This window comes from Notamacropus eugenii, chromosome 3, assembly GCF_028372415.1.
Source record: "Notamacropus eugenii isolate mMacEug1 chromosome 3, mMacEug1.pri_v2, whole genome shotgun sequence".
Taxonomy (NCBI): Eukaryota; Metazoa; Chordata; class Mammalia; order Diprotodontia; family Macropodidae; genus Notamacropus; species Notamacropus eugenii.
Genome location: NC_092874.1, coordinates 134,401,202 through 134,424,163, shown reverse-complemented (window position 1 = coordinate 134,424,163; position 22,962 = coordinate 134,401,202). Strand labels below are relative to the sequence as shown.

General features: G+C 37.1%; 1 protein-coding gene and 1 pseudogene across 5 annotated transcripts in view; both read left to right on the top strand.

Moving 5' to 3' along the window:
* Positions 1–22,962, top strand: part of LOC140533324 (ankyrin repeat domain-containing protein 26-like) — a 96,951-nt gene that overhangs the window by 56,453 nt on the left and 17,536 nt on the right. For all 5 annotated transcript variants that reach the window (XR_011976877.1, XM_072652938.1, XM_072652937.1 and 2 more), the window contains exons 10-18: positions 134–184; positions 1,566–1,736; positions 4,026–4,059; positions 4,603–4,741; positions 6,773–6,986; positions 7,828–8,011; positions 17,257–17,400; positions 19,166–20,122; positions 22,524–22,673. Coding sequence is in view for 4 of the 5 variants with exons in the window: in XM_072652938.1 (XP_072509039.1) it covers positions 134–184; positions 1,566–1,736; positions 4,026–4,059; positions 4,603–4,741; positions 6,773–6,986; positions 7,828–8,011; positions 17,257–17,400; positions 19,166–20,122; positions 22,524–22,673 (2,044 nt within the window). In the remaining variant the exon portion in view is untranslated. The remainder of the gene's footprint in view (positions 1–133; positions 185–1,565; positions 1,737–4,025; positions 4,060–4,602; positions 4,742–6,772; positions 6,987–7,827; positions 8,012–17,256; positions 17,401–19,165; positions 20,123–22,523; positions 22,674–22,962) is intronic.
* Positions 8,814–17,247, top strand: LOC140533328 (probable RNA-binding protein 23 pseudogene; annotated as a pseudogene).

Below are 22,962 nucleotides of genomic sequence, written 5' to 3'. Positions count from 1 at the left end.
ATGGCAAGTTCAATTTGCTCTAACAATCTGAAATCAGATTCACTGCCTCAACTTCAGTTTTGTTTTTTGCCAAGAACGAAATCCAAGTTCTATGAATATATATATATAATATGTATTTCTCTTTTGCTTTCAGTTTCTTTTATTCTGAGACTGTCACATCAGCATCTTTAGAAGGAGAAGGAGGGTAGGTAGCCTTTTATGAGATCCAAAAGAATAAGCTGCAATTTAAAATATGGGTGGCAGTGGGTAAATCAAGATAATTTTCAAATGTATAAATAATAAGGTTTAATAAGATATTAAAATATGCTTATGGCTGCCAAAAAATGAGATAGGCTGTCTTAGTAGGTAGAAAGTTCTCCATCATTAGAAGTGTTCAAAAATAACTCAGTTTCTTCTTTTACAACATGGCTGATGTGGAAATGTGTTTAATATAATTATACACGTATAACCTATCTCAGATTTCTTGCAATCTTGGGAAGGTGAGGGGAGAGAAGAGGGGAGAAAAGAAATTGGAACTCATTCTTATAATAGTTAATGTTAGACATGTAATTAGAAAAAAATAAAATATTATTAAGTTGAAAAATGGAACTTTCCTTACAAAAATAATTGAATGAATTTAAATGCTTATCATGTGCCAAGCACTGAAAATATAAATTAGAAAAAGTCAACCTAGACTTTCAAGACATTCACACTTTTATTTGAGGATATGCAAAATATAAAAAGAACCACCCACCAACCTACTCCATGTGGGGAGTGGGTGGAGGGGAATAGTAGAGGGTCAGGAGAGAGATTTAGTACCTTCCAGGATGGGGGAAGCAAAAAGGGGAACTGGCAAAAAAGTAGAAAGAAGCACCCATATAGCGCTTGTTCTCCACAAAGAAAAAAACTGCATAAGGACCATAAGATGACAGACGGCAACCTGACAGGAATGTGGTGACGTGGACTCACATTTCAAGATGGGATTGTACTAGCCTGAATCTGGAAGTGTTCTGGATTGACATTTAGAAAGTAGAGAATGTAGAAGAAAAGCAAGTCCAGATTTACTTTCATGAATTTGATAACAAATAATTTCACCCAAATTGTCTATTCAGAACTTCTCAGTTTTGGGGTTTTTTGCAGTTGTTATCTTTTAGCCCAAGTAGAGGCAGAAAGTGGGGAACATTTTAAGTGAAAGAAACGCATTAAATGGAGGTTTGGAGCAAAACATATTCCTAAACTAGAAAAGATACCAATCTGACTAGAATCTACCTTGTATTTTGAAAAGTAGTGTTGAGAACCTTTGTTAGATAAATAAGGTAACCCTGAATATAAAGGAACTTCACAGCCAGACAGTTCATACATGTTGCACTACAAAAGAGGGTTGCTATTAAAGCTTTGTCATCTGGGGAATATTCTCAAAGTCATATTTAAGAAAGTGTCATCTGGAAGCAATACATAGTATTGTGTTAAAGAGAAGGAAAAATAATTTCCCTATTGTTTCCTTTTCACTTAATTTCCCCCATTGTTATCTTAACAGTTTTCAATAAAGAACATTTTGAGCATCCCTCAATGAATTTTTTTTTTAGCAGTGATTCTGTCATGCAAAAGAAAGAAGTAAAAACGTCTCCAAAGGATAAATGGATTTCAGAGGATCCTGGTATTAATTCATCTTGTGAAAAGGTGAATGCCTCAATTGATGTCCTACTTCGTGGTCCTGAAGACAGCAGTTTAAGTGAAGCAGATCATGATGAAGAAAGGTAAAATGCTACTGTATTTTCTCATGAAAAAATATTAGCAATGTGTGTTTTTATAGTTGTAGAAGACTGATGTCCTGTTAATCCTTGTCCTGACAGTTGACTATTCTTTCTGGATGCCTGATGGCTGAGACATATGCAGAATAGCACTTTCACTGGTGGCAAATATATTCCAAATGCCAGAAAAACTAGCTGTTATGGTAAAGCTGGGAGGCCCAGACTCTCTTCCATATACGTAGCACACTATTTCCCACTGTTGCCCAGTTGAAGTCCTTGTTTTCCCCAGGACAGCAAAACAGTCCCAGTGATAATGCACTCCATTTTCTCATTGTGGTGACAGAACACAGCAGGACGGACTTTTGTCACCCGGAAAGTTGTTTTCACTGTGCCAAAGCACTAGTTGAAGGAATACCACACTTGGAGTCAGAAGATAAGGGTTCAAGTTCCTACTCTACTGCTGTCATAGCATAGATTTAGAGTTGGAAGGCACTGTAGGGATCATCTCGTCCAGCCTCCTTGTTTTAGAGATGAGGAAAATGGACTCAGAAAAGATTAGTGGTTTGCCTAAGATCACACAAGTAAAAAGAGGCAGAGTCAGGCTTTGAACCTGTGTTTTCTGACTCCAGATTCAGTCCACTTTCCACTGTACCACACTGCCAACCTTAGCAGTGGGAGCTGGGACGTACCGCACATTGGTAGAACGGGGTGATAATACTTGCCTTATCAATAGGATTGTTGTAAGGAAAGTTCTTTGTAAAGTGCTGTAGAAATATGAACTGTAGTTATTCAATAAATGTATTATTTTTCTCTTGTATGCAGAGTGCTCTGCTAATGATTGCTGTTACCATAGTCTTCCCTGAAACAGATCATACTTCATGGAACTACTTAGCTGTAGATTGTGGGGTACACGGTATACTGTTTAACTTAGGATTGTGTGAATTTAAGAGTTGATTAAACATTCCCAAAGGACTCTTGAGGCAAAATGCCATCCACATCCAGAGAAAGAACTATGGAATTGGAACGCAGAATGAAGCTCTTGTGTTTTGTTTTGTTTTTTCTCATGGTTTCTCCCATTCATTTGAATTCTTCTATGCAACGTGACTAATGTGAAAATACGTTTATTAAGAATATATGTGTGTGGAACCCGTATAAGATTGCATGCGTCTTGAGGAGAGAGCGGGGAGGGAGGATGAGAAAACCTGACTTCTGGAAGTGATTGTAGAAAACTGAAAACAAATTAATAAAAAAAAGAGTTGATTAAGCCCCTTGGAAGCAATTGAACCCATTTTTTCCCCCAGAATGAACTGCTTTTTTTTCTACCTCTTAATTTATAGAATATTCTCTGATTAGGTCACTGAAGTTAGTATCTCTTAATTTTTAAATTCCTAGAGAGAGCCTATTATTCTTTAATGGAATTTCTATCTCTGAATTTTATTATACTATTTAATGATGTTGAAGTTTGATACTTCAGGACTGCAGAGGATTTGTGTATCGTCTCATCAATATGAGTACTTTTTCTAGAGGGAAAGATTGTGGTTCCTCATCCTGTCAGAGTAATGTCCACATCCTCTCCTATTTCTTCCACAAGGTGTCCATGCAATATGCTGGTAAACTTTTTAAAAAAGCATTAATCACATACAATATGAGGTGCCTTATACCAGGCCCAGGGAAAGATAGAAAGGTGAATAAGACAGTCTCTGACCTCTTGGAGCTTACAATATAGTAAATAGAATACATATACATATAACTTGAATTTTAAAATTATGATTATGTTGGTTATCATATAATATTTTCTAGGATTTAGAATACAGTTAAAATAGTAGACATAGTTTATTATTTGTTGATGATTCAGTTCATACTAGCAATCAGTATAATATTCTGCCCAAATTCTTGTTATTTTGTAATCTTAATAACGGAGACTTTGGTATATGAACAATTGAAAAAATAAATCTTTGTTATTATGTCACACATTAAGATTTTTTTAGCTGACATTTATTTTGAATGTAATCCCTTAAGCTTTTTATTTATGGGAAGAAATTCAGATGCTACATAATAAATATTTTTTGTTTCTTTTAAAAACTTTTCAAGAGGAAATGTTAAGCATAAATTATAAATTGTGGCTATGAGATCAAATACTATTATATTCTATATCTTGTGTAATTGACTTGAAACATGAAAAAGCATATGATTTTCAGATCAGTATATATTAAATCAAATAGTTGCAATGATAACAATCTTTATGTGTATTTGATCTATTTATATTCACACTAAAGAGCATTATTTGTCTTTTAGGCCTGCAAAGAAAGTATTGAATGAAAAGAATAAGGTAGTGTAAAAAATTCCAGAAATGTAAATTGGTTTAGAAAATAATGCATATTTCAGCAAACAGATAGGATCCCTTTTTTGCATTTTAAAGTGTAGGAGTCTTTATTTGAAAATGGATACTTTTAGAGGTATTTTCTCCTAGTGAATATTGCTGAACTTTCCCTCATTCCCCCTCCCTAAATAAAATGAAGACTAGTTATTACCTGTAAGAGATATTGTGAATATTTATGATAATTTTCATAAGGTTCCTAAATAATTCAGCTTCTAGGTAGTGGCATAGTGGATAGAGTCAAGAAGATGTGAGTTTGAACATATCCTCGGGCTCCTAGCTAGCTGTATGATCCTGGACAAGTCACCTAACCTCTCTTAGCCTGTTTCATCATTTGTAAAATAATTATGAGTAATGATTATCTTATAAAATACTTGTGAGGATGCCGTGAGATAATATATGTAAAGTGAAAACATTAAAGTGCTATAGAAATGGTAGTCTTTGTCGTTATTTTTAAGTTTTCATCATTTTACCCTGCTGTTACGTATTTTATAGGATAAAGTAGAGACTGATGCAGATGATGTTGATGACCTCACCCAGTCATCTGATACAGCTACAGAAGATTATGCTTTACCTCCCTTGAACCATAAGACTGTTTCATTATTGATTGAACAACTTAGTGTTAAATGCAAAGGTAAGAATATTTTTAAATTTCCTAACAATACCATTGTTAAATAGAAGCCAAAGAGGTGTGTGTATACAAGATATCACCAAAGTCCTGTCCCATTGACTCATATAGTAAAATAGAGGTAACTTTGGGTTCTGGGAGACTCAGACATTGGAGCCTAATCTCTGACCAGCCTTGCCAAAGGATCATGTTGGTTGCCAGGTGATGAATTTTTCAGCTACAGAAGATGACCTACTATTTATTTCAATTCAGAAAGAATTACTAAGTACCTACTGTGTACAAAATACAAGTGTAGACAAGATGCAGTCCTTGTCCTCACTGAATGTGCAAGCTTCTAGGGGGATACAGTCCACATAAATAGCTCTAATATTAAAAATTACATAAATACTTGAGAGGCACAATGATATTGCTATATGAGGTTCAAAGGGGGAAAGAACATTAACTAGCAAGAATCTAAATAACCTATGTGAAGGTACCATTTAAGGTGAGTTTTTAAAGGATGGGTATGAATTCAGTACGTGTAGATCATGGGAGTATAGGGGTCTGAAGTGGGCATTTCAATCATGGGAGCTGTGAGCAGAGGCAGAAAAGTAACAGTTGAAAAACCCAGTTTTACTGGACAATATATAGTAGTAAGAAGTAAATATGGAAAGGTAGGGGATTACATAATTGTAGAGCCTAGGTTAGTGTCTCTAGGCAAATGCCTTAAACTTGGAGCTTTAGTTTCTTAATCTATAAAATAACTTACTTCACATTATTGTTATTGGGGAATGGATTTTATAAGCTTATATGTTCTAATTACTTAATCTAAGTTATTAATATTGCATGCTAGAATAAGGTGTATGAATTTTATTTGCTTGGTTGACAGTAGAGAACCATTGAAGAGACTGGCAGGACTAGATGTATGAAGAGATATCAGACAGTGATCTCTTTCGTGGAAAGAGTAGTGAACATATGAAAATTTTTCACTAAATGGCCAGAAATGTCAACAATCTTGCAAATGTTCTGCCTAGTTTTTTACAATTCTTCTGTCAGCATGGCATATAGGATCATCTACTGGACATGATGTCATGAATACCTAGGTTAAAATTTTACTTTTTACACCTACTAACTGTAAAAATCTTCACAAGTCCTTTAACTTCCCTGTGCGTCGGTTTATTTTTTTGCTTTGAATCTTTGAGCTTATGATTTCCCTTACTGTCAATTTCACTGCCTACTACAATCAGTGTTTCTGCCTCTAACAACTTCTCTCCTTGTTGCTTCAGTTCTGCTAAGCACTGAAATATTTAAAGAATTGAAAGTTGCCAAAGGAAACTCAATAACCAAGTCAGTTGAATCTGTAACTTGATATAACACACATTTCTAACTTTAGATTAGATCAAAATATTGCTACATATCCCTCTGAAGAATAAAGTGCCTGTGTTTTGTTGCAGCTACTTTCCTTAATGCTCGGAAGATTTTTTTTCACTTTCCTCTGGTGTCTCAGCTGTATCTTGGTAAAAGCTACTGGAAGTCTGGCCGATGAATAAATGAGGGTGGATGTTATTGTATGAATGTTACATACAGATTTATAAGTCTCTAAAGAAGAAGCAGTGGTTACACATAATTTTTTTTAGAGTAAAATATATTTATGATACATGTAAAATAAATCAATATGTTTGTAACATATAGATATTAAATATATAATCCATTTTATTAATCTTATTTTTAATCTTTGCCCTACCCAGAGCACACATCAGAATATCTACTTTTCACATATATTTTTCTCATATTGTGAAGAATTCTGAAGTTTCATATAGTTATTTTTATAAAGTAATGTGTAACTTAGAGATTTTTTAAAAATTGTCCTCAGTACCCATAAGGAAACAAGTTATTTTCAAATTCAGTGTAAGCCTTTTGACAAAATATTATTTTGGTATATCCTTATGTGGATACTGTTTTGTCATTGCCAGAGTTTCAGAATTCCAAGTATACTTCTACTCTCCTGCAGACCTTACATACTCACACTTTTATTGACTTGTGTTTTTCTCTGCACAGATACTATTAGCCTTTTGAAAATTCAGGATGCAGTTCTTAGATATGAACGATCAGTAGAACTTAAAAAAGGACATTGTACACGACTCGCCAGAAAAGTTAAAGGTTTAGAAAACAAGATTACTGGATTACAGGAAGAATTGTTGGAAACAAGAGAAATGAAATCCCAGTTAGAGCATCAGAAAGCAGAATCAGACAGAGAACTCTCTATCCTCAGGTATGGAACTCAGGAGTTTAAATAAAAACTTGAAAGCATTTCTCTTATGTTGAAGAAATGTGACAGAGTAGTTGAGGTTGGGAAGGCAAAAATGATACATCTCTAAAATAATATTAATGAGCGCTATTTAATCCTTTTTACTCTATGGACATTTATGAGAGATGCATTTCTAGTGAATTTTCAAAACTATACCACAATTACTTACAATTTTTCCTCCAAAATGAAGTGAAAAATCAAGTCTGGATAATTAATAGTAATTGGAAAAAGGATAAAGCAAATGTAGAAATCATTCTCACATCTAATTTTAGTCAGGAATTTCATCTACATTGCCCTCTACTCCCTCAGAGTCATTCAGATGTATCAAAAATTGGGAATTTTGAATAAGTTATTTCCTCTAGCGCCTCTGTAGTGTAAAGTCAAGAAGGCAGGCAGGGAAGGAGGGAAGTACATGGATATATGTATCCAATTTATGGAATTTCTGTTCATTGAATAAAAAAAGCCAAAGCACCCAAAGAACTATATGATAGAGTTTTGATCAAAGTTTAATCCCTGGAGTAGCCTGGATAGAGAAATGGGTTCGTGTCTCATTTCTGACACATGCTGACCGTGTGGACCTGAGCAAGTTACATAAATCTTCAGTGCCCCAGGCAACTATCCAAGGCTCAGAGTTGCAGAACAGGAATCCATCTGCATTGGTAGAGGCAGTTTCCTAATGGTGAGTTCCCTACATGAATCCTGTTCCCCTCTGATTAATGTTCTTTTCCTTTAAAGGTCCAGGTGAATATACTTAAAGGGCATTGTATTCCTTATTTCTACTGAAAAACAAGCAATTTTAATCTAGGTTTACACTGAAGCAAGAGGAAAAAAAGCGAGTGACTGCAGAAGTGCTATTTGAAAAAATCAGAGAACGTTTAAGAAGAAAAGAAGAAGAATATAGTATAGAAGTGAATCTAAAGCAGCAACTTGAATTCACTCAAAGAGCTCTGGATGTTGAACTGAGAAGAGTAAGAAATCATTTGAAACAGGTAAATTGGAATTTAAAAGTCAATATTTCTGTCTTCATATTTATGGGTTCCCTGGGAGTGGGGAGGTGAATACTGAAAAGTCTTTTTAAAAGACCTCAGTCTCTTTGCTTACTGGTGGCAGCATCGCAATCCTGTCCTGAACTGTGACTGTCCTGAACTGACTTCTGTGGCCTCTGCTCTGTCTAGTAGGTGGGAGGCTTAAGGAGGAGAGAATGATTCCTGTACTGACAACCAGTCCCTAAAAGAGTCATCACAGTCCACTGGCAAGGACAGAGTCAAGATGACTGGTGATGACTCAAGAAGAAGTAGATGACCTTGGCCTCTTTGATATCTAACCAAGCTCTAAGCATTCCACAGCACCTGCTTCATCTGCCTTCAGGGCCATTGGAACAAATTGTTATCATGTACCCATTCCACCAGGGGACATCTTCACATGCTTAGGGTAGACAAAACTCTAAACTTACCAACTGGTTTGAAACCTCTTGGTAACTCTCAACCTGGTTTAGCCCATCTGCTGGGTGTGGCTGCTGCACATGTTACAGCTTTTTGGAGCCATAGGAATCAGCCACATTCAGTGATGTAGCTGTGGAATTCACCAGAGAAAAATGGGTACTATTGAACCCATCTCAGAAAGAGTTGTACAGGGATGTGATGCTGGAAAACTATAGGAACTTGATCTTTTGGGGATTTGCAGTTTTCAAACCAGATGTGATCTACCACTTGGAAAGCAAGGGAGCATCTTGGATGCCAGAGGCAGATGTTCCAGGAAGCAGCTGTCCAAAGATCTGAGCATTTACTGGAGATAAATCTCTTGAATGTAATGAAAATGGGAAGGTCTTCTGGAGCAAGAAACATCTTCCTGTGCATCAGAGAATTCATGCTGGAGAGAAACCTTGCAAATGTAGTAAATGTGAGAAGTCTTTTCTCTAAATTCAGAACTTGTTGCATATCAAAGGATTCATAATGGAGAGAATCCTTATGAATGTAGTGAATGGAGGAAAGCCTTCAGGAGTAACTCACAGCTTTGAGTGCATCAGAGAATTTATACTGGAGACATTCTGTATGACTGTAAGGAGTATGGGAAGGCTTTTCTCTCCAAATCAGAACTTATTCAACATCAAAGAATTCACACTGGAGAGAAACCTCATGAATATAGTGAATGTGGAAAAGCCTTCTTGACAAAGCCAGAGCTTACTGTACATCAGAGAATTCATACTGGAGACATCCTTAATTAATGTAAAGAGTGTGAGAAGGCTTCCCCCTACAACTCAGATCTTATTTGACATAAAAAAATTCATACTGAAGAGAAACCTTATGAATGGGGGAAGACATTTAAAGTGAGGACACAACTTACTCAACACCAAAGAATTCATTCAGGAAAGTAACCTAAAGAGTGTAATTGCATGTAGGATGGCCTTTATATAGAGGATACTACTTTATGTCCATCAGAGAATTTATCCAGGTGAGATTCCTCTCATGCATACAAGGAGTATGAGAAGGCCTTCCATTGCAATTCAGATCTTATTAGACATCAAAAATTCATGCTGGAGAAAAAGTTTATGTATGTAATGAATATGGGAAGGTCTTCATGGAGAAGCCACATCTTACTGCGTATCAGGGAATTCATACTGGAGAAATTCTTTATGAATGTTAGACGTGTGGGAAGGCCTTCCATCACAAGTCAGATCTTTCTCAACTTCACATCATTCATACCTGATGTAGTGTACAAAAGAAGGCCTTCCATCTGAATGTAGCTTTTACTCAACATCAGAGCATTCCTACTGGAGAGAGACTTTATGAATGCAATGCATGTGGGAATACCTTCAGTCTGAAGAAACAACTTGCTCAATATCAAAGAATTAATTCTGTAAAGAAACCTTTTGAGTTTGGGAAGGCCTTTAGACTAAGAACACTACTTTATGTCCATTAGAGAATTCATACTAGATTCTGCGTGATTGTATGGAGAATGGGAAGATCTCCCAGCTGACTAGACTGATTCTGAGTCCCTACATGCAATTCAGAGAATCCTTATTTAGGCACCATGGGAGAAAAAGATATCTCTCCCCTATGTAGAAGTCTCTAACGGAACAAAGATTTAGTATTATCCTCCCATGGACCGTCAGGGAAGAGAGGTTATGATGGCTGAGCCAGAGGTTACTGAGTGGATGGTAGTATTAGGAGATCCTTAGTATTAACTTTGATCCCTGGGCATATGACATGGAAGATTCTTGGGGATGATCTCTTGGCCATGAGATGAGCCTGAGCCTAATGTGTGATGAATAATTTTTGACATTGTTTGAGGAATATTTCATAATCTGAGCTGTGTTCCTGATGTTACTGGTGCTGCTTCTGCTCTTACTCATTTGGGTAGCCACTGTAGACCATACAGACTTGGAATCACCTCAATTAAAACAAAGCATCACAAGGGCCTGTGGCAGATGTTGATGCAATGTGATTTCTGCCCAGTGCTCTGAATGTCAAAGGGAAGAAGCTCAATGCAATGCAGGTAAACAGTAGGCTTAACTATGATCTTCTTATCTAATTAGTTATCTATTATCTTGTCTAATATTATAAATTATCTTATCTAATTAATGACACACATGAAAAGATGTATAAGATTCCCATTATGCTTATGGAATATAAACAGAGTTTTCAAATGAAGAAATCAAAGTGATCAATGGTAATGGAAAAGTTCTCTAAATCACTATTGATTAGATAAATGCAAGTGAAAACAACTTTGAAGTAACACATCATACTACCTCAGATTGACCAACATGACAGAAAAGGAAAATGACAAAATCTGGAGGGGATATGGAAAAATAGGGATACTAATGCACAGTTCAGAACTGGTGCAACCATTCTGGAGAACAATTTGGAACTCTGCCCAAAGGGCTATAAAACTGTGCATACCTTTTGATATAACAATACCTCTACTAGGGCTGTGTCCCAAACAGATCAAAGGAAAAGGAAAAGGATTTATAGTGGGATTTTTTGTGGTGGCAAAGAATTGGAAATTGAGGGGATGACCATCAGTTGCTGAATGACTGAAGAAGTGGTTATATAAGATTGTGATGCAATATTATTGTGCTCTAAGAAATGAGGGATGGGCAAGTTGGCCATAGTCGATGGCCTAGCAGGACTTTCATCAGTGAGGGCTCTGAAAGAGGGATTATGACACGATGGCATCAGATCCTTTTGATATAGTGATTGAAGTCATACTGGACTTCATCAGGACAATGTCATCAATTTTGCCAAAGAGTTTCAAAGATGTTCCACAACATGTCCTCAGTGATCCTGAAGTATAGGAAACCAACATAGAACTGCATGGGACCACCACTACCCTTCTGCAAAGGAAGAGCAAAGGAAGCAGGTGAAAAAGGATAGCCCAAGTAATACCATTACCAGCACTGGCAACAGCACCAGCAGCACTAGTGACAGTAGAGGAGGGGGCACCAATGGAAGCAGCACCAGTGGGGAGACAAGCAAGAAAAAGAGGAGGAACGCAATGCTCGCACAGTCTTTTTCATGCAACTGGCTGCCCACATTTGGCCCGAGATCTAGAGGATATTTTTTCTGCTGCTTATGATGTGCATCTTGTCTCAGACCAAAATTCACGTCACTCTAAGAGCATTGCCTCCGTGGAGTTCTGTGAAATCCAGTCAGTGCCACTAGCAATTGGACTTACAGAGCAGGAGCTGCTGGGTGTCCTCATCATTGTGCAGGTCTTTCAGGCTGAGAAAAACTGCTTGGTAGCCATGGCCAATGATTTGCAGAAGGGCAGTGGTGGTCCCATGCGGTTCTGTGGTGGTTCCCTATACTTCAGGATCACTGAGGACATGTTGTGGAACATCTTTGAAACTCTTTGGCAAAATTGATAACATTGTCCTGATGAAGGACCCAGATACAGGCCACTCTAAAGGCTTTGGATTCTTAACCTTTTCTGGATCAGAATGTGCTCGGTGGGCATTTGAGCAATTGAATGACTCTGAGCTTGCAGGGTGACCTATGGGGGGGGGCAGGGTGATGGAGTGACTGGACGTTGGCACAGATATTACTTTTCCTAATGATGGTGAGGAGCTGGACCTGGGTACTGCTAGAAGGTGGCTGCAGCCCATGGCCAAATTGACTGAGGGCTCTGATATTCAGCTCCCAACCATAGCTGCTGCTGCCCAGGCTGCTGCCCTGCAACTGAATGGAGCTATTCCCTTGGGAGCCCTGAACCCTGCAGTCCTGACTGCTCTTAGTCCAGCCTTGAATCTCACTTCCCAGGCCATTGCCTTGTGGTGCTTCCAGCTCTCCAGCCTTTATCCCTGAGACTATGTAAGAGCCTGGCACTGCTTCCCGGTGCCTCTGGGTTCTGCCACTTCTTTCTCTGTGTCTATCCCTCCACAGACCCCTTCTTCCCAGTCCCTCGGACCATGCCAGTCTGCGGGTACGGGCCTTGGCTCTGGGGCAATTGGCGACAACACTGGACACCAGGAAGAGCAGCTGCCCCATGGTCCCTGGGGATGGACTCTGTACTGAGCAAAGCCCCCAGCCTGGGGGAGCAGAATCTGTACTTACATTGCATACAAGTATCTCTCTGTGCATCGTCTCCTTGGGTGCCTTTCATTGCCCTTTCCTTATCTCTAATCCTCTTTTCCTCACTTGTCCCCCATAGTGGAGGATGTGGGGGCCACAAATGAAGGTACCACCCTTCTCTTCTTTTCCCCTTCGCCTCCCTCTTGGCCTGTCAGGGAAAGTTCTTAGGCCTTCTGGGTGAAGAAGCCTTTGGAGTTTGTGGGGGAACCTTGTAAATGCTGGGATGCAACAAACAGGCCTGGCAGATGGAAGTGGATTTGTAAAACCTTATAATAGCAAGTAAAATAGGATCTTTTGCTATTTTTGTTTTACTGAAAGTGCCTCTAATTGAATAATATGATTGGGGAGGATTTCTCCTACTCATTGATGGGCCTGCCCAGTGTGGGAAGCTTGATTAGGGGAGTTGTTTTGTAGGAGGATTCCAAATACTTTTTATTTTTTCTATTGAGGCACTGGGTCAGAGGTTTATGCCCTCTGGTTCTAAAAAGCATATAAATACTTTGAGGGTGAGGTTTTACTTTGGGGTTTACTGACTGGAAGTGTTTGTTTGGCCAAAGAGACTCTAGGAAGCCATTAAGGAGTCCTCTTATCCCCATTAAAACCCAGAGGTTGATGCTTCCCTCTCTGGTCACTGTGTGTATATGTAATGGTCAGACGTGTATGTATGTAATGGTCAGGCAGTTTGGAAGTGCTGTCTGTTGATTTATTTTTGATTTATCTGATACCTGTGCTTGATTAAAGTGATTATTAACCCCTTGAAGGTTGCTTTCCTTTTATGAATGAAGATCTAAGAACCTGTTGTAGTGGGCCCCACTGTGTATGTTGGGTTGTTTACTGATACAAGCCTATAGCCTCAAGTTGGTGCATCCTGAGGCCGGAACTACTTACAGTAGTGTCCTGCTGGATGGTGCGTGAGACATCTACCCATCTAAATATTCTGGATGCCTTGACTCCCCCCTGCCCCCAGGAGTTGAGTGCACTATGGGATGCTTTTCTCATGCCTTCATCTTATCTTCCAATCCATCATCATCTCCTTGGCCCAGGCAGAGAGGAGGGAAGGGAGTGAGCAGCAGCATTGCCTTCCTCTTGCCCTGTGTCTCCACAGCTGGCACTGCCCTCATCTCTGCCACTTCTTCCCAATCCCATCCTGGCTTACTTGATCCTTTTTCACTTAATTTTATACCCTTGCGTCTGTGTATATAAATATATGTAAACTTTGTACAAAGGGTAGCCCCCCAGTAGCAGCAATTGCTGCCCGCATGTCTGCTGTCTCAGTCGGTTGGTCAGTCTGTCTCTGATTTTAACTTCTCACGAGTCAAATCCACAGATAGTTCTAGGGATAAAAGTTTGTAATGTAATTGCATTTTTCTTTTCTTTCCTTGACTTTCTCTAAAGAAACAAAAATAGACAAAAGGTTTTCCCTGGGCTGGGTTCCCCATCTGTATCCATGTTGTAGCTCCAAGGCTATATTAGGCCTTTTCCTACACCTTTACCGCAATCTTAATGCTCTTAGTGGGTTGTTGTTGTTGTGGTTTGTCCTTTGTTCTTGATGAGGACCATGGCATCAAGATGATGACATGACTTGCCATTGACTTTGATTTGAAAGAGGGAGGGAGGGCTGTGCAAGGTCACCAACCTCACTTTCTTCTCCTGAGCCATCCAGGTCCAGTGGCCTGATATTCATCAGGATGACTGGAGATGACCCAGGATGCAGTATGAGACCCTGGCCCTTTCAGGCTAAGGTCATATCACATTCTCACTTTGAGATACACCCATTCAAAGAAATAAAAACAGACAAAAGGTTTTTCCCTGGGCTGGGTTCCCCATCTGTATCTGCATTATAGCTCCAAGACTGTTAGGCCTTTTCCTACTCCTTTACCCCAACTTTAATGCTCTTAGTGACCAATTAAACCCTGACCCCTTTCAAGGCACTCTAGACTGGATCCTTCCCTTCCACAAGGTGGCAGTGTGGCAGTGTTTCACTGTGTACCTCCTAGGCAGGGTATGTGGAATCTTGGTCTCTAGACTTAATAGTCCCAGAAGACCCTCTTAAAGCCTTGGCACCTTGCCAGTCAGTGGTGTCTGCACTGTGAACTGATAGCTTAATAACCAAAAGGATTATAGAAATTTCCCTGTTTTACAGGGTCAACTTAACTTGGTAGCCAGTGTTCTTGGTCAGATCCCTTTAGGTGCTCGTAGGTTTGCTACCCATAAAACAGCATAGTTTAGGATTTGGAATTTCTGGTAATATAGGTTGCTTTAAGATTTGTGAAGTAGTGCTTTAGAAATGTTACCTCATTTTAACTTCATAACAGTGCTGAGAAGTGGATGCTGTTATCCCCATTTTATAAAGGAATTGACACAGAGGTGAAGTACTTTGTCTAGTGTCATATAGCTAGTGAGTGTCTGAGGCTAGATTTGAACTCAGGCCTTCCTCACTTCAGGTCCAGTTGCGACTTTGCTGCCTCTAGTCATGCATTGTTTGAAAGAAATTAGTTTTTCTGAAGGTTTTGAGGAAGGGAAGCCTCCTTATTTATTTAAGGTATAGCTAGGATAGTCTCATAAATACGAGGACCCTAAGGAGCCCACTTATGAGAAATGCCTTAATTTACTGCTTTTCTAAGCTCTATGGCAACAATGTTTGAACTCCCCATGTCACCAATCTAAAAATACAAGTAATTGCTGTGTATCTTAAAAAAAAAAAAGAAATGAGGGAAATGGTTTTGGCAAAACCTGGGAAGACCTATATGAACATATACAGAGTTAAGTAAGCAGAACCAGGAAGTCCTTGTATACAATAACAGCAATATTGTAATGATGATCACACAACCAACTGTGAATCTTAGCTACTCTGATCAAGAAAATGATCTAAGACAATTCAAGAGGACTCATGATGAAAAATGTTGTTCACCTATAGAAAGAGAACTGACAGACTTAGTGTCAATTGAAGTATATTTGTGCTACTTTTTAATTTTCTTGCTTTTTATGACATGGCTAATAGAAATATGGTTTTCCTTATTTTACATGCTTAAATGACATAATGCTTGTCTTCTCTATAGCTGAGGGAGAGATAATTTGGAACTCAATTTAAAAAAGAATGTTTAAAATGAATTTTTTTTAAAAAAAAATCCTAACAAAGGGCTATAGTATTTATGTCTAGTGTAAGCTGGGTCCATCATTCATAAATATATAAAGAAAATTTTGCCTTATTTTAGTATTTGAATATAAAATTACAGGCTGAGTAGCCATGGAAAAGATAAGATGGAGTAAGTAGTTTTAAAAATATGTTTTACAATAGAGAATCAGTATAGTGTAGTGGATAGAACTTGCCTCAAATCCAGAAAGACCTTACTTCAACGTTGCCATTGACATATCTGGACTTTGTAACACTGGGAAGGTCATTTCACATGACCTCAGGCTGGGGGGTCCAACTCCTCAAAAGCTGCCCACAAAACTCAGTACTGGGGGGGATCTATGTGACACTAGTACTCTAGATAACTCTCTAAGACTGTGACTTCCAGAGAACTCCTCTACATTGGTAGAGGGAGTTTCCTTAGCTGAAAATTCTCTACACCAATGAAATTGCAGGGCCAGTTCCTTTCTCTGGTGCTTATATTTTACTTTACTATGCATCCTTCAGTCTTTCAGAAGTTTATTGTTCTCTAGCATCTTTAGCCCCCTCTTAAACAATTAAAATTATCTAATCCTTTGTAAAATGGAAAAAAGGCAAATTCTTTATAGGTCAGAGCATCGGACTAAACCTACTAACAAGATGAAATTCAGTAAGAATGAATGTAAAACTTTATAGTTAGGTACAAAAACTTAGTTTCACAAGTTTAAGTTGGGGGAAATAGGATTAGACAGCATTTTGTCTGAAAAGATGTAGGAGTCTTTAGCGAGCTCTAAGCTTAACTGGAGTTAGTCCTGTTGTTTGACAACCAAAAAGCTAACGTAATTTTGGATCCCATTAAGAGAAGCACAGCTTCCAAAACAAAGGAGGTAAAAATACCTCTGATCAGACTTCACCCGTACTATTTAATTCCCTTGTGGATGCCACAGAATTATGGTATCTAGTAAGCAGGACAGCAAACAGGATGAAGAAAGGCCTTGCGTCCGTAACATTTGAGGGTCAGTTAAAGGAATTAGAGATGTTTTTATCCTTGAGAAGACTCCAGGGCCAGGATTAAGTGTCCTCAAGTATTTTAAGACAGTCATGCAGAAGAAAGCTTGCTCTCCTTCAGCCTAAGGGACAGAGCTGAGAGCAATGGATAGAAGTTGCAACAATGTACATTTTTAGGATCAATGTCAGGATAAAATTGCTAACAACAACAACAACAAAACCCATCCATAAATAGGAAAAGCTGCTTTGACAGATGGTGGCTGCCTCCATCTGTGAAGACTTCAAGCCAAGGCTGAGTAAAGTCTAGTAAGAGTCAGGTCCCTAAATAATGGATCTGGACTGCATAGTTGTTGAGGTTCCTTTACAAGTCTGAAATGCTATCCTTTGTGTTCCTTTTCATTTTCAGTAGCCTACTTTTCTTAATTGTTTTTCAGCTATTTTCCATCCTTTTTCAGATTCTATATTCCAGTTAAAGGTAAAATGTTTTTGCTGGCTTTTGAAGGAAAAAAGATAATTAGAAATTTTATGAAATCGTTGTCCCCAGGTTGAAGAAGAGCGAAATGACACTCAAAGACAACTTTCCCAGGAGCTGAGGGCCAGAGCTTTGCAATCTGGAATTCACAATAATCCTCTTTGGAAACAGAAAGAAATAGAAGCATGTGCTTCCAAAATGACTCAGACTTCTGAGGTATTCACTTTGGTCATTTTCAAATCTAATTACGTACTAAAATGTCGGGATTTCTGTTCTTCATTTTGGACATATTTATCCTCAGTCATGTCCGTCTGTCTCAGCAGACAAGTAGGGACACACGTGGTGACCACAATCAGCACAGGTTGTTAGTTTTGCGTGGTTGATTCTTTTCTTTGAATGGAATGATTGTTCCAGAGACCCAAGGGTACTTCTACTGAAAAAATCCCTGGTTCTCAGTAGTGCCTCTGCCCTTTCTGATCATTTTGGGCAGCTCATCAGGGTCACTAACCTCTGGGGGAAAAAGGGATGCAACCAGGTGACAACTTAAACAAAGACCTTTTCTTCCTTGATTAAGTGATGTCATTCGTTTGCACTTTCAAAGGCAGAGAGTAAGGGTTACAAAGATATGTTAACAGTTTGGTCTGTTTCAAGTTGTTGTCTCTCTCATGTTCCATGAAAGAGAAGGAATCAAAGTATTTGCAACAAGAATAACTGTTAGATTTCTGACATAAGGCTCTGTCCATTGCAAGGACTCATTCCTTCACATTCATCATTGCTCAGCATGATAGAAACTCAAGTTCCTCAAATGCCAAATTTAGGATTTTGCATTTTCTTATTTTTTTCAACAGTGGTTTGAAGTAAATCTTTGGGTTGTTGTCCCTTAGTAATCCCCTGGTGCCTGGGCATTGGAGTGCTTCATTTACTCCAGCTGCTGCCTATTCATACCCTCCTCCTGGCTTTGTAGAAGGGATCTTATAGAATGGGGCTTCTGTGCTTTTTGATGTAGCTGTTTCCACCAGTCCTGATGGGGCCCAGTGCTCCTGGACCAGTTTTATTATGATGGAAGTGCAAGATCAACTTTTTATACTTTGACCTCATTGATGCTTTCATTATTCCTTAATCTGATGATTAAGACTAGGTTACCATCTGCTGACCATACTCTAGGTCTCACTTTTCCCATCCCTAAAATGAGAGGTTTGGACTAGATCACTTCCAAAAGTTTTGAGTCAATGATGTTATAAAAAATGCTACAGAACTCTCAGAAAACAGATTGTCCTCAAGATGTATACTAAGAAGTTTTAAGACTGTTGTTATCACTTCACTGGTCTGGAGCTAACATAATTGTACCAGGACAATGGCTCTAAATGTAGGACAAATGCTTATCTTCATTCAACACCTAAGAGGAAATTACCTATTGGAAAAGAGTGTTAGATTTGGAGTCTGAAGAAACCTGCATTGAAATAATGCTTCTAATACTTACCAAGTGTGACAGTGGGCAGGTTATTTAATAACTTCTCCTAACCTAAGTCCTAATTTGTAAAATGGGGAGAGTAATATGAGTATTTCCCTCATAAGGGTGTTGAAAGGCTTAGGTGAGATAAAGTATTGAAAGTACTTAGCAAAGTACCTTAAAAGGCCTGGGTAAATATTTGGTATTGTTAGTTTTTATCATAAATCTATAATTAGCCAGTGTGGGATAGAATCTATACAGCAAAGGACATCAAATATGCTGAAAGGCAGACAGCTTTGGGGGCTTAAAAATACAGTCCATATCTTCTGATTGATGAAGCACTCTTGAGACTTTTTATTTGGGAAAATTGAGTCTGACAGAAATGTGAAATAGGTGAAAGTCCCTCAATTTACTTTTTCTTTGAATACACTATGCTTCTTGGCACCTCCAGATTTATTTTGAACTACTAAGGAAAAATCAGAATGCATAATTTTATTTTGAATAGCATCTTTTTCCTGTTATTATGTTTAGGTTCCTGATAGCAATGAAAAAGAAAAATATCTGCTGGATAAAAATCAAATCCTACAGGATGAAGTTGCCATGCTCCAAGTGGAATTAGACACACTAAAAATTAAGGATCAGGAAAAAGCAAGTCAATTTACAGAAGAAAATGAAGTGTTAAAAGAAGAGAATGATGAGCTTCAAAAAAAATTACAACTGAATGAAGAAGCATTAACAAAAATCATATCCCAATACAGTGGACAAGTAAATGTTCTGACATCTGAGAATGCAATGCTGAACTCTGAATTGGAGAATGCAAAACAAAACAGAGCCAGACTAGAGACAGAAACTGAATCCTATCGTTCCCGTCTGACTTCTGCTGTTCGTGATCATGAACGAAGTCAGACATCAAAACTAGACCTTGAACGTACCTTTCAGCGAGAACGAGATGAGTGGCTTCATTTACAACGCAAACTAAATCATGACTTGTCTAGTCTAAGAGAGAACAATGCTGACCTTTGTCAAAAGCTCTCCAAAGCTGAAAATAAAGCCAGTAGTTTAGGAAATGAGCTATACCATGTACATGATTCCCTCAGAGAAAAGGTACTGTTTTTAGAAAGCACACAGAGACAATTAAACCAGGCCCAACATAAAGCAAAAGAACTTGAACACACAAATCAACTGGAAAAGGAAAAGCTGAAAAAATATGTTGCCAAACATGAATCTATCCAAGAAAGATTTGCCCAAATCCAGGGTGAAAATATGTTGCTTCAACAGCAGCTTGAAGATGCCCAAAACAAAGGCATCATTAAGGAAAAGGTATTGAGTGATGCCCAGGGAGAGTTTATTGATCTCTTCAATAAGCTTCGTGCTGATACCGAGAAACAAGTTCTTATGGTAGAAGAGAGAAACAAAGAGTTAATCAGTGAATGTGAACGCTTAAGAGAGCAGATGTGTAAATATGAAAATGAGAAAGCAGAAAGAGAGGTAGGTTTTTAAATAATATCATTGATAAGCATTTAACCTTTTGAAATGAAAATCAAAGATAAATTGGGAATTTGAATTTTCAGCAGGTAGGTTATTATTATAACCTGAATTGTAAAAATTCTGATGTGTACGAAAGAAGAATGAGAAGCAATAACAAGATAAATATGATAATAAAATAATGTATAATAAAATAATAAATAATAAAACAATTTAATGCAATATAGATAAATAAATAAATGAAAATAATTTTAAATATAAAACTAATAGTATAAAAATAAAAATAAAATTATGAAAATAAAATTTTAAAAATCATCTTTTAGGTAACCTGACTCACTTTGCTTAAAGAAATTAAGTAGTCCATGAAATTTTGATTTCATAAATATGGATAGAATTAAACATTTGTGCATAAATACTGATAAATTTATCATTCTAATAATATGCCCAACCATTTTAATACTGCAATAGAATAAATTACTTGAAATGCTAAAACTTAAGAAAAACCCTGAAAAATTATGCTAAGAATTATGTAACAATTCAGATGAGACATCTGAATTGAGATGCTGTGGAATATTATAGTTACCCTTTTCATAACTGCTTAAACATGTTTATCAATCTGTCTAGTTTTAATTCAAACTACTTGGAACTAATTTTAGAAATATTAAACACTGGATCATTTTAAATGATATTCCAAAAACTAATCTTTACTTTCCTTTAAAATTTAGGGCTGTAATTCTCTTCAAAGATGTTATATTGTGCATTAAGCGTTAATTTTTTGTACATAAATAGTGCCATTTAAAAAATGTTCTTTGCATCCTTACTATATATTTTTTATCTCGGTATTTTTTCTCTGTTTTACTAACACTTCTAGCTGAATTGCAATTTCTGGGATCACTGCCTTTTATTTTTTGAAGATGGCTAACTTTTTGCAATCTAATAGCAGTTCTCATTATCTTTGATTTTCATATATGCAGTCAGTTGCAGGACTATAATACATTGTACTGGGTAACAATTTTGTACAAAAAATTTAGATTTCATTTTTAATGTATATGATCATGTGTTTGAATCTAGTCACTTCGTACTACAACTTAGTTTATTTTTAGGAATTAAATTCATTATACCAATTTTTCCTTTCACAATTTTACATTCACTTCTTTTAGCTTATGTTTCCTTTATAAAGTTTACTAGACTTTAGTTAAATTTATTTTTACAGAATACTTAATCTTATCCAATAAGATAGAAAAATTTTAATTTCTTTTGCTTTTTAGTTTTATTTGCTACTAGTAATGTGTACAATTATTTACTTTGCTCTATGGTGAAAGTGAATAGGATTTTTATAGCATATCTGTATATATCTATGTAAATACAAGTGTGTATTTGTGTTATGTGTAAATACGTACATATATGTATTTTCATATATATATATGTATGTATGTTTTCCTGCTAGGTTAGTGCATGAAATGAAATGAAATGACTTCCCTTTAGCTGTGACCTTGTACCATACTGTGTACACTTAAGTGAGAGAACTACCATATTTTCTATAGTTTTCCCTTTTTCTGTCCATTGACTGCAGTCAGGAGTGTAATTCCTTTCCTAGCAGAAAAAGGAACTGCTTTAAAGGCTTGGCAAGGACAATTGAAGATGTGAATGGTAGCTAGCGACCTTTTTTATTTTTTTTGGCTTTCAGAAAACCAAATTAATCACTTCAAGTGTTTTTACCAAGCCTGACAAGCATATCAATGCATATATTCATTCTCCAGGGGAAACTGTGAGAGGAAAGAAAATGCAAATTTTTCTTATAGATGTCCTCATTCAAATAAGGTACTTAACTCTTTTGAAAAATGGAAGGGGAAACCCCTAATATCAAGTATTAGAAGCTATATATTCTTCCTTCCCCATTCCTCTATCCTCCATGTGAATTGCACACAAAATTATTTTATGTGTGGTTTTGGAGGTGTTATAAATCTCAAAAAAAGGTAATAGGGAAATCCGGCTGAATGCATGGCTTCATGAGGAGTCTACTTAGGAATTATGAAGGTAGCATTTGATGCATGCTAAATGGAGGGTGAGTGGTATATTCAGAGGAGCTTTGTAGTCTCAGGAACCAAGTTCCAATCCTTTTCTCTATTAATTACTACCTTTATGACCTTGAATAACTCATTTGACCTCTTTGGGGTTTAGTTTTTCTCATCTGCAAAATAGGTGGTTGTGGTTGTTGTATTAAATAATACCTAATATTTTTCTAGTTCTAAATCTATCAATCATAACTATGAATACATTAATGAAATAATGTTGCAAGTGAAAATATTTATATCAGTTAATTTTGAAGGTGTATTTATCTTATATAAGCTGATATTGATTTATGAAATCAGTAATAGAAATAATTTGGATATATTTCTATTAGGCTACACTAAGAAACCTTCAACAAGAACTTGCTGATTTAAAAAAAACCCAGTCTATGACAAAGGCTTCACTAGAGGATACATCACTTTTTCGAAATGATTTAGAAGATAAGAAAAAGCTACAGAAGGAATTACATCAAACTAAAAGTAAAGTATGTATTCAGAAAGCTCTTAACATAATGCCTGGCACATAGTAAGCACTTAATAAATGTGAGTTTCTCTGCTCCAAAAACATAAAGGCCATTGTCAATTACATACAGATAATCACTGCCTCCCATATTTTGGTAAGCACCTCCTAAAGTTGCAAAAGAGTTCTCTTACCAGGTTAACTTCAGTATACTTGTTTTAACTAAGAAATGATTGTGAGGTCCAATCTCATTCTTGTGAAAACTTCTTTTCTTTTGTATGTGTATGAGTGAAAAATTTTCTAGGTTTCAGAAA